Here is an 11,649-nt window from a genome sequence, read left to right on the forward strand (position 1 = left end):
CCTACAGAATGTTGGAAAACTGTACTTTTTGTTATGTAAGCTTTGGCAATATGGTTCCCTGTAAACTTTCATGCCAATAAAGCATTTGAATTGAATTGAGAGAGAGACAGAGAGAGAGAGAGAGACAGAGAGAGAGAGAGAGAGACAGAGAGAGAGACAGAGAGAGAGAGAGTCAGAGAGAGAGAGAGAGTCAGAGAGAGAGAGACAGAGAGTCAGAGAGAGAGAGACAGAGAGAGACAGAGAGAGAGAGAGACAGAGAGAGAGACAGAGAGAGAGAGCGACAGAGACAGAGAGAGACAGAGACAGAGAGAGAGAGAGACAGAGAGAACGGCCACTTGTGACCTTTAGACACCATGAACAGGTGCAGTATTAAAACATAACTGCGATATACTCACGGTGACTCTGTTTATTTGAAATAAGGACAAGGTCTGGGCAGAGGTGTCAGGGTCAAACCTATAGGTGATCAGGTTCATGTTGTCAGCAGACTGCGCTTGGATCTGGACCACCTCGGTGCCAGTGGCGATATTTTCTGCAAGTGTAGCTTCGTACGATGCATTGGTAAACTGCACCGGCTCGTCCAGCTCATTTAACAAGGTGATGTAGACGGTGCAGAACCCCCTGTTGTAAGGTGGGGCTTGGTCCGTGGCAGAGATATTCATGAGATAGCTGGTCCTGGTCTCGTAATCAAGGTAGTTTACTGTAGTGATCAGGCCTGTGCTCTCATCAATGGCAAACTTCCTCTCTGATCCAGTCAAGATTGTGTAGGCTACCATGCCTCCATTCCCTGGGAAATAATTACAAAACATTAAAATACTGCACCATGTAACTTCAGCGTCAGCCATGGCTCAGTGGGCAGCACCCTCACTTCTGAGTCAGAAGGTTGTGGGTTCAGGTCCCACTCCAGAGACTTGAGCACAAAAATCTAGGCCGACACTCCAGTGCAGTACTGAGGGAGTGCTGCACTGTCGGAGGTGCCGTCTTTCAGTTGAGACATTAAACTGAGGTGCCCTCTCAGGTGGATGTAAAAGATCCCGTGGCACGATTTCGAAGAAGAGCAGGGGAGTCATCCCCAGTGTCCTGGACAATATTTATCCCTCAATCACTAAATCAGATGATCTGGTCATTATCTCATTGCTGTTTGTGGGAGCTTGCTGTGCGCAAATTGGCTGCCGTGTTTTCTACATTACAACAGTGACTACACTTCAAAAAGTACTTCATTGGCTGTAAAGCGCTTTGGGACGTCCTGAAGTTGTGAGAGGCGCTATATAAATACAAATTTGTTTGTTCTTCACCTACAAGTGCTCCGTATTCTAAGTAAGACAACCGTCAAATTTGGATCGATAATACATTCAATCCCGTGAGGTCCTCACTGGTCTCGGAAAGTTTCCAGCGAGCCAATGGACCTGGTGCGTTTAAAATTCATGGTCGCCTGCATGTGCACCAGAGGTCTAAACATGGGCAAGCACTCGAAGAGACCCTCCTCCTCTCTCTCCTCCTTTAAGATGCTCCTTAAAACCGACCTCTTTGACCGAGCATTTGGTCACCAGTCCTAATATCTCCTTGTGTGTCAAATTTTGTTTGATAAACGCTCCTGTGAAGTACCTTGGGACGTTTTACTACGTTAAAGGCGCTATATAAATGCAAGTTGTTGTTGCCGCTGCTGACAATCCCAACCTGCCCCCTCACATCCTGGATTTTTGCATGGTTGATTTAACCAGGAGCGGATCCACCAGGAGACTATCCAACCTGCGTACCCTGCATCCCAGGTGGCCACCCGTTTGGGCAAGGTGCAACCAGCCTTTAAAAAAAACAAAGCCCCTTCAAATAACGAGACACGAGGCTGAAATCTCCGGCACTGAAAGTACATCTGAAAGTTGGCTTCAGTAAGCATTAGGTTTGAGTACGGAAGCTGGAGTTATTCCCTCAACAACCGGTATCTCACACTGCACCAACTGGCCAACCAGACTGCTCCTGGCATAGCACAGTGCAAGGTGGCGTTCTTGTTAGCTAGCCAAGGCGCGAGTGCACCTGCATTTCATTGGTGTTTCAAAACCTGAGTAAAGTTATTCCTCTTCATTCAGCCTTGGATTGAAAGAACCCCCAGTGCGAGTTTGGAGGCCGAGCATTACCCGTGTCTCCGTCGGTTGCGCGGACTACTATGACGGACGTGCCGATCCCTGCCGTTTCCCGTAGCCCAAGCCGGTTATACTGCTGTTGGGTAAATACCGGCGTTTCATCGTTCACATCCTCCACGTCGACAATCACCTAGACAAGAAAAGGTCAAGTCAAGGGCGTGAAAACGCAAGGAGGGCAAACTGCCGAATTATCTAGAATCGGTTCATTTTTAAAAAGTCGCACCACAGCCAAGGCGAGGAGTAAAGTTAATAATGATATCATGGGGGAAAAATTCAGTATCGCCCCGTTTGGGGCGCCATTATCGGCCGTGCGCAAAGTTTAGCGCCTGGCGCTAATTATCACCTCCGTCAGCAAACTTGGCTTTTATCGCCCCTGGAGGTGATTGGAGCGCTAAATCAGGCGCTTCACACCTGTCTTAAGGCGCAAAGGCCGAGGAGCGAGGCGCTACCTCAGAGCGCTGGCGAAGCAAGGAAGGGCAAATCAAAATAAACCTGCAAAGTGCTGCTCAGTACCCAAAACTCCTTCACACAGCGTTGAATCTCTCCAGAAGTCTCTCTCTCTCTCTCAGAATGCGTGGTGCAAAAATGTCACCGACAAAAAAAGGCAGGAAGCGGTCGCCTTTAAATAGCGCTCCCCCAGTCCCTTTCTGACAGCATAACGCTCCCCTCAACCTGTCGTTGCTCGCGGCAGGCGGTAAGGCAGGGGGCGCCACTCAATATCCGGTCCGGGGCGCTACGCACTCGACTGACGTCACGATCTGCCGGCGCAGGAGATCGTGGCGGTAGTGTTTAGCGCCGCCGCAAAATGTCTAGTTAATTTCGCGAGCGGCGCAAACATCGCCGCGCCCGGGCGCTAGTTGCTTTGCGCCCCATTAGCACCCTCTTAAGGCGCTAACGGGAGGCGCAAACAACTGAATTTTCCCCCCGATATCTCTTCTCCCCCTCAAACACGTCTTTCACCCTTTTGAATTTGCTGATATTATCCCCCTCCACCACCTCCCTGGGCGATCTGCTCCACACATTCACACCCTCCGCGCAAAGTGGTTGGATCAAATCTGTCCCATCAACTTCCCTTATGCTGAATGTAGATCGACCAAAAAGCCCACCTACGTCACTGCCTCTACGATAAGTGAGCCAGATTTAGCAGTGTAAACTCTGACCTGGCTCGCGTGGGATCTGGGTTAGAACCGCACCAGTATAAACCAGCTTATATCACCACGGGTGGTACAAGCTAGAAGCCGCGGCGGTCCAAAGAGACTTGTGGGGGCGGGGGGGGGGGGGGGCTCAGGTACATACATCATTAAAATATCATGGACAGGTACAAAAAAAAATCAAAAAGGATAATGGAATGCTGGCCTTTCTATCTAGACAATTCAAATACAAGGGGGTAGAAGTCATGCTGCAGCTATACAAAACCCCGGTTAGACCACACCTGGAGCACTGTGAGCAGTTCTGGGCACCACACCTTAGGAAGGATATATTGGCCTTGGAGGGAGTGCAGCGTAGGTTTACCAGAATGATACCTGGACCCTAAATGTTAATTTACGAGGAGAAATTACACAAACTAGGGTTGTATTTCCCTGGAATTTGGAAGGTTAAGGGGTGATTTGATTGAAGTTTTCAAGATATTACGGGGAACAGATAGAGAGAAACTATTTCCACTGGTTGGGGATTCTCGGATTTGGTAGACATAGTCTAAAAATTAGAGCCAGGCCTTTCAGGAGTCAAGTTAGGAAACACTTCTACGCACAAAGGGTGGCAGAAGTTTGGAACTCTCTCCCGCAAATGGCAGTTGATGCTAGATCAATTTTAAATCTGAGATTGATAGATTTTTGTTACCAAAGGTATTATGGGATATGGGGCAAAGGGGGGTATATGGAGTTAGGTCACAGGTCAGCCATGATCTCATTGAATGGCAGGACAGGCTCAAGGGGCTAAATGGCCGACTGCTGTTCCTACATTCCTAAGTGATGACTATAAATGATCTACAGTAACCCTGTCCTAGGGCTACACCGATGGAAACACGGAGAAAAGACCCACAGCATTACATGGAGATCATTTGACGACAGCGCGAGTCTGCGTACGGACCGAAGGTTTGTTCTTACTCTGACGGAGCTCCTCATCCTTCCAAAGTCATTATTGTAGGCCTCCACCTCCAACACGTGGGTAGTCCTGCTCTCCCTGTCCAAGGGGCGGGAACCTCTGGAGATGAGTCCAGTAGCTTGGTCCATCTGGAAGTTATTATTGGGATTCCCTAGAAAAAACAAAGCCAGTTGAGTGGATAGTGCCGAAGTTAAAAATATATCGCCTTGACCAACTTTCCTTAAACTATTAAGGCTGATAACTTATTTTCTTGTTGACTTCCTGTGAATTCATTAGACAGGATGTAACATTTTCCAGGATGCAGCCTGCGCCAGCTCTACAGTTTCGTGAAATCACTGCAATTCTCGGAAGAGTCCTTTGCTGCTGAGCAAAGCCTTTACCTGTCAGTCATCTCGTGGGAAAATAGAGTAGTAACTCATGCCTATTACAGAAGAAATGTTCCAAGTTCTTTATTTTTCGCTTCTGTTTCAAGCATTACTTCCAATTTGCTATTGAAGTCACTTCGCAGTGCACATCTCTGAAGCAGTATTACAGAACCGAAGGAGTTTACAGAAGGATGCCATTTGGCCCATTACGTCCATGCCGGCTCTCTGTTAGAGCAACTCGAGACGAATCCCACTGCCCCGCTCTCTCCCCACAGACCTGTATCTTCCTTTGCTTCAAATAGTTATCCAAACTTCCCTGAAAAGATGCAATGGTCTCTGCCTCAACTACACCCCGAGGCAAAGCCTCCTATGTTCCAATAACCCTCTGAGGAGAGAAACTCCAATACCAAAGGCGACCGGGGAAAGACAGGACAAAGATAGGCTACCAGGGTGGGCAGATAGGTGGCAGATGCAGTTCAATGCAAAAATAAACATGAGGGTGCACATTTTGGAAGTACAGGAAACTTTGGTTTATCCGGAGGTTGTATGTCCAGAAACTTCGATCTAACGGCAGAAATCAGCAGCCGTTTTGGTTAGGTTTTTTTTTCTTCACCTAGCTTTTTTTTTTTAACAGCCAGGCTCTGGAAAGCGTCTCTGTAGCTTAGCAACAGCTTCAGAGACGCTTCCAAGGTACGGGCCGAGTGTTTACAAGCTGTTGCTAAGCAACAGTGTTTCTTGTCAGATACGGAGATGAAAACCTCCGTATCTGACAACATTAGCGCTGGTCTATCTGGAAGTTTTGATAGAACGGCAGCAGCTCGGTCCCGTCGGTGCCGGATATCGCGAAGTTTCCTGTAAGAACAGAAAGAGGAAGTGCAGTGACATGAATCTTGTCATTCATGTGGAAATGACTTATGAAGTAATACTGGGCGGCCTGCTGGTGGCGCTGTCCAGGGAGAGTATAAATACTCGGGCACGGGCCCAGCTTGCTCAGGACATTCTTTAACAGAAACTAGTGAAGGATACAACTAGATCTACATGTTGAAAAACAGTTGATTAAAGCCTTGTTTAATGCTTAGACCAAGTGCCTAGTAGTTTTCTTACGTCATGCACCTTAAATGGTAAGATTAGAACGGAGGAACAGAGCGATCTTGGTGTGCAGGTCATTAAATACATGAGGTCATAAAAAGTGCAAAGGGATACTTGGCTTTCCAGCTAGAGGGTCAGAAAACACAAATCGCTGCCTAGGGCTAAAATGGATCTCATGAATCAGCACGGCCAATTTTGTAAGACATCTCTACTCACCACAGTGAACTCCATCTTGTGTCGCCGTGTGTGCAAAAAGGACTTTACAGATAAATGGAAATATTTACTTTTGTGCTTTAGAGGAATTTCCCAAATATTTTAAATATTTCAACAACAGCGCCTTTACCATAGTAAAACGTCCCAAGGCGCTTCGCAGGAGCGATTATCAGACAAAATCTGCTACCGAGCCACATGAGATATTCGGGCAGGTGAGCAAAATCTTGGTCAAAGAGGTAGGTTTTAAGGAGAGCTTAAAGGAGAGAGAGGTGGAGAGGCGGAGAGGTTTAGGGAGGGAAATCCAGAGCTTAGGGCCTCGGCAACAGAAGGCACGGCCATCAAAGGTTGAGCGATTATAATCAGGGATGCTCAAGAGGGCAGAATTAGAGGAGCGCAGATATCTCGGGGGGTTGTGGGGCTGGAGGAGATTACAGAGATAGGGAGGGGCGAGGCCATGCAGGGATTTGAAAACAAGGATGAGAATTTTGAAATCGAGGCGCTGCTTAACCGGGAGCCAATGTAGGTCAGTGAGCACAGGGGTGATGGGCGAACGGGACTTGGTGCGAGTTTGGACACGGGCAGCCGAGTTTTGGATGACCTCAAGTTTACGTAGGGTGGAATGTGGGAGGCCAGAGAGGAAAGGAGAAGATCACATGCCCCTTCCAGAACTTGCTGAATTCTGGCCAGGTGTTCTTTTCTGCATTCTAGAGCTTAGGACCCAGACAGCTGGAGGCACGGCCGCCAATGGTGGGGCGAGGGCATTAGGCGATGAACAGATCAGAATTGGAGGAGCATTCTACTCCTGAGCTTCACTCTGCACAAACTCCAACTCGCCCAAAACTCCGCCCCATTCACTCTATTACACATCGGGTTCCACTCACCATCACCCCTATTCTCGACGACTTCCATCGGATCCCTGTCCCCCATCGCATTCAATTCAAAAATCCTCATCCGCAGATCCTTCCTTGGCTGCACAGCACCCTACCTCTGCAACCTTCTCCAGCCTCATGTCCCCTTCGAACTCTGGCTTCCTGTGCATTCCCCCACCCCTCGGATCCAGCATTGGTGGGACAGCCTAGCCACCTTGGCCCTACATTTTGGAACCCCCTTCCGCAACCTTGCAACTTCTCTTCCTAACTTTTTGAAGGCCTCCTCAAATCCCATCTCGTTGACCATGCTTTTTGGTTTTCCCAACTAACTCGCCTTCTATCGCTCGGTCTTAATTTCTGTCTCTGTGAAGCACCTTGTGCTATTAACCAGGTTAAAGGCGGACGCTCAAATAAAAAATTAAGAATCCAACTCTGGAAAACGGTGCCCAGACTAACCAGTTGGGTGGAGGGAAGAGCTGCAGCAGTTTATTAAATCCTTTCTAACTCTAATGACACAAAGATTTCAGCGGTCAAAACATGTATCCATTCTTTGAGACATAAAGCGAGAATTTACAACAACAATAAATAGCAGGTAATCGTTTAACCCATTCCATGACATTCCCCTGCTCCATATTTTAATGGAGAGGTTTGTCCATTTATTTCTGTTAAATGATGGGATACAGGAATGCCACAGGAAGGTATTGAGACCTTCATCCGGCAAGGTTGGGCAGGCTAGGCTTGTATCGCTGGAGTTTAGACAAGTAAGAGGTGACTTGATTGAAACATGAGGGGTCTGGACAGGGTGGATGTGGAGACGATGTTTCCTCTTGTGGGAGAATCTAGAACTAGGGGGTCACTGTTTAAAAATAAGGGGTCGCCCATTTAAGACAGAGATGAAGAGAATTTTTTTCTCAGAGGGTCGTGAGTCTTTGGAACTCTCTTCCTCAGAGGGCGGTGGAAGCAGAGTCTTTGAATATTTTTAAGGCAGAGGTAGATTCTTGATAAGCAAGGGGGTGAAAGGTTATCGGGGGTAGGTGGCTATGTGGAATAATCAGATCAGCCATGATCTTATTGAATGGCGGAGCAGGCTCGAAGGGCCGAGTGGCCTACTCCTGCTCCTAATTCATATGTACTAACTACAATTTCTATCCCAACCTGCAAAACTATCAATTTATAATACAAAAGCAAAATACTGCGGATGCTGGAAATCTGAAATTAAAAGCAGAAAATGGCGGAACTACTCAGCAGGTCAGGCAGCCTGTGTGGAGAGAGAAACACAGTTAACGTTTCAGGTCGATGGTTCTGACGAAAGGTCACAGACCTGAAACGCTAGCTCTGTTTCTCTCTCCACAGATGCTGCCTTACCCGGAGTATTTCCAGCATTTTCTGTTTTTATTTTAAATCAATTTTTAATGCTCAATTTTCCAAAATAAAATCGAGAAGGCATATGGCACTAAAGATTATCCGTTGGTTCACAGTATTCTTTGGTTATGTTCAAGCTCCAACCTTGGTGTATTAACTTTGCGGCCGCAATACTTCGTAGTCCGCCAAGAAAGAACTTGCATTTATCCAGCATCTTTCAAAAACTCAAGACGTCCCAAGGACGGCACCTCCGACAGTGCAGCACTCCCTCAGTACTGCCCCGCCAACAGTGCAGCACTCCCTCAGTACTGCCCCGCCGACAGTGCAGCACTCCCTCAGTACCGCCCCTCTGACTGTGCGGCGCTCCCTCAGTACTGCCCCTCCGACAGTGCGGCGCTCCCTCAGTACTGCCCCTCCGCCAGTGCGGCGCTCTCTCAGTACTGCCCCTCCGACAGTGCAGCGCTCCCTCAGTACTGCCCCTCCGACAGTGCGGTGCTCCCTCAGTACTGCCCCTCCGACAGTGCAGCGCTCCCTCAGTCCTGCCCCTCCGACAGTGCAGCGCTCCCTCAGCACTGCCCCTCCGACTGTGCGGCGCTCCCTCAGTACTGCCCCTCTGACAGTGCAGCGCGCCCTCAGTACTGCCCCTCTGACAGTGCGGCACTCCCTCAGTACTGCCCCTCCGACAGTGCAGCGCTCTCTCAGTACTGCCCCTCCGACAGTGCGGCGCTCCCTCAGTACCGCCCCTCCGACAGTGCGGCGCTCCCTCAGTACTGCCCCTCAGACAGTGCGGCGTTCCCCCAGTACTGCCCCTCCGACAGTGCGGCGCTCCCTCAGTACCGCCCCTCCGACAGTGCAGCGCTCCCTCAGTACCGCCCCTCCGACAGTGCAGCGCTCCCTCAGTACCGCCCCTCCGACAGTGCAGCGCTCCCTCAGTACTGCCCCTCCGACAGTGCGGCGCTCCCTCAGTACTGCCCCTCCGACAGTGCGGCGCTCCCTCAGTACTGCCCTTCCGACAGTGCGGCGCTCCCTCAGTACTGCCCCTCCGACAGTGCAGCGCTCCCTCAGTACTGCCCCTCCGACAGTGCGGCGCTCCCTCAGCACTGCCCCTCCGACTGTGCGGCGCTCCCTCAGTACTGCCCCTCTGACAGTGCAGCGCGCCCTCAGTACTGCCCCTCTAACAATGCGGCACTCCCTCAGTACTGCCCCTCCGACAGTGCAGCCCTCCCTCAGTACTGCCCCTCCGACAGTGCGGCGCTCCCTCAGTACTGCCCCTCCAACAGTGCAGCCCTCCCTCAGTACTGCCCCTCTGACAGTGCGGCGCTCCCTCAGTACTGCCCCTCCAACAGTGCGGCACTCCCTCAGTACTGCCCCTCTGACAGTGCAGCGCTCCCTCAGTACTGCCCCTCCGACAGTGCGGCGCTCCCTCAGTACTGCCCCTCAGACAGTGCGGCGCTCCCTCAGTACTGCCCCTCCGACAGTGCGGGGCTCCCTCAGTACTGCCCCTCCAACAGTGCGGCGCTCCCTCAGCACTGCCCCTCTGACTGTGCGGCGCTCCCTCAGTACTGCCCCTCCGACAGTGCAGCGCTCCCTCAGTACTGCCCCTCTGACAGTGCGGCGTTCCCCCAGTACTGCCCCTCCGACAGTGCGGCGCTCCCTCAGTCCCGCCCCTCCGACACTCCCTCAGTACTGCCCCTCTGACAGTGCGGCGTTCCCCCAGTACTGCCCCTCCGACAGTGCGGCGCTCCCTCAGTACCGCCCCTCCGACAGTGCAGCGCTCCCTCAGTACCGCCCCTCCGACAGTGCGGCGCTCCCTCAGTACTGCCCCTCCGACAGTGCGGCGCTCCCTCAGTACTGCCCCTCCGACAGTGCGGCGCTCCCTCAGTACTGCCCCTCCGACAGTGCAGCGCTCCCTCAGTACCGCCCCTCCGACAGTGCGGCGCTGCCTCAGTACTGCCCTTCTGACAGTGCGGCGTTCCCCCTGTACTGCCCCTCCGACAGTGCGGCGCTCCCTCAGTACCGCCCCTCCGACAGTGCGGCGCTCCCTCAGTACTGCCCCTCTGACAGTGCGGCGTTCCCCCAGTACTGCCCCTCCGACAGTGCGGCGCTCCCTCAGTACCGCCCCTCCGACAGTGCGGCACTCCCTCAGTACTGCCCCTCCGACAGTGCGGCACTCCCTCAGTACTGCCCCTCCGACAGTGCGGCGCTCCCTCAGTACTGCCCCTCCGACAGTGCGGTGCTCCCTCAGTACTGCCGCTCCGACAGTGCGGCGCTCCCTCAGTACTGCCCCTCCGACAGTGCGGCGCTCCCTCAGTACTGCCTCTCCGACAGTGCGGCGCTCCCTCAGTACTGCCCCTCCGACAGTGCGGCGCTCCCTCAGTACTGCGCTGGGCGTGTCAGCCTAGATTATGTGCTCAAGTCTTTGGAGTGGGGCTTGACCCAGAAACCTTCAGACTCAAGAGGCGAGGGTGTCACCAACTGAGCCATGGCTGACACCAGCGGACTGGCAAAGCAAGTTATGCCACTGAAAGAAATCCTTTAACCGAACGTTACCTCAACTGAAGTGACCTTTCCAACTGGCTTCAGTGAATTTGGACAGCCAAACTCCGTAAAACAAAACATCTGTTTCTTATTTAAGCGGTCCCTTCAATTACATTCTGATGCTTTCTGCTAAGTAAGGTAAATGGAGCAGATGCGAGTCAATGTTACCTGAGAGGATTCTGTACCAAACCTTCCCATTATCTCCTTCATCCGCATCAGTGGCTTCCACCTATTAAAACAGAAGAAAGCCTGATTCAGCAAAAGAAACACAATGGGCAGCTTCTTGCTGCATGCGTGTGTTGTATTTTATGCCAAGTTTTAACAGACTGAAGGCACCGGTGTTGTAGTTGAGCTGCAATCTGTGCCTCTGAACAGAAAGAAAAAAGACTTGCAGTTACAGACTTACTACATCTCTCAGAAACACCTCAAAGGCTTTTTTATTCAATAATTCACGGGATGTGGGTGTCGCTGGCAAGGCCAGCATTTATTGCCCATCCCTAATTGCCCTCGAGAAGGTGGTGGTGAGCCGCCTTCTTGAACCGCTGCAGTCCGTGTGGTGAAGGTACTCCCACAGTGCTGTTAGGGAGGGAGTTCCAGGATTTTGACCCAGCGACGATGAAGGATCGGCCGATATATTTCCAAGTCAGGATGGTGTGTGACTTGGAGGGGAACTTGGAGGTGGTGGTGTTCCCATGCGCCTGCTGCCCTTGTCCTTCTAGGCGGTAGAAGTCGCGGGTTTGGGAGGTGCTGCCGAAGAAGCCTTGGCGAGTTGCTGCAGTGCATCTTGTAGATGGTACACACTGCAGCCACAGTGCGCCGGTGGTGGAGGGAGTGAATCGCATACAACACGTCACTGTGAAGTACAGCGACCGTTACATAGGCAAACGTGGCACTGCCATTTCCCGCACAGCAGGATCCCACAAACCGCAGTGCAACGACTGGCCAGTGAATCTGTTCTTGGTGGTGTTAACTGAG

The 11,649-nt window shown here is 51.4% G+C and overlaps 1 protein-coding gene across 1 annotated transcript in view; it reads right to left on the reverse strand.

Annotated features, from left to right (window-relative positions):
* Positions 1 to 10,984, reverse strand: part of LOC147098675 (cadherin-23-like) — a 16,246-nt gene extending 5,262 nt beyond the window's left edge. Inside the window, exons 1-4 of the mRNA XM_085970675.1 lie at positions 10,843 to 10,984; positions 4,241 to 4,389; positions 2,130 to 2,265; positions 396 to 784 (exon numbers count right to left, since the gene is read on the reverse strand). Of these exons, the coding sequence (XP_085826801.1) occupies positions 396 to 784; positions 2,130 to 2,265; positions 4,241 to 4,366 (651 nt within the window). The 5' untranslated portion in view covers positions 4,367 to 4,389; positions 10,843 to 10,984. The remainder of the gene's footprint in view (positions 1 to 395; positions 785 to 2,129; positions 2,266 to 4,240; positions 4,390 to 10,842) is intronic.
* Between the last annotated feature and the right edge of the window lie 665 nt (positions 10,985 to 11,649).

Source organism: Somniosus microcephalus, chromosome 29 (genome assembly GCF_052327205.1).
Source record: "Somniosus microcephalus isolate GS21.2 chromosome 29, FLI_Smic_1.0, whole genome shotgun sequence".
Classification (NCBI taxonomy): Eukaryota; Metazoa; Chordata; class Chondrichthyes; order Squaliformes; family Somniosidae; genus Somniosus; species Somniosus microcephalus.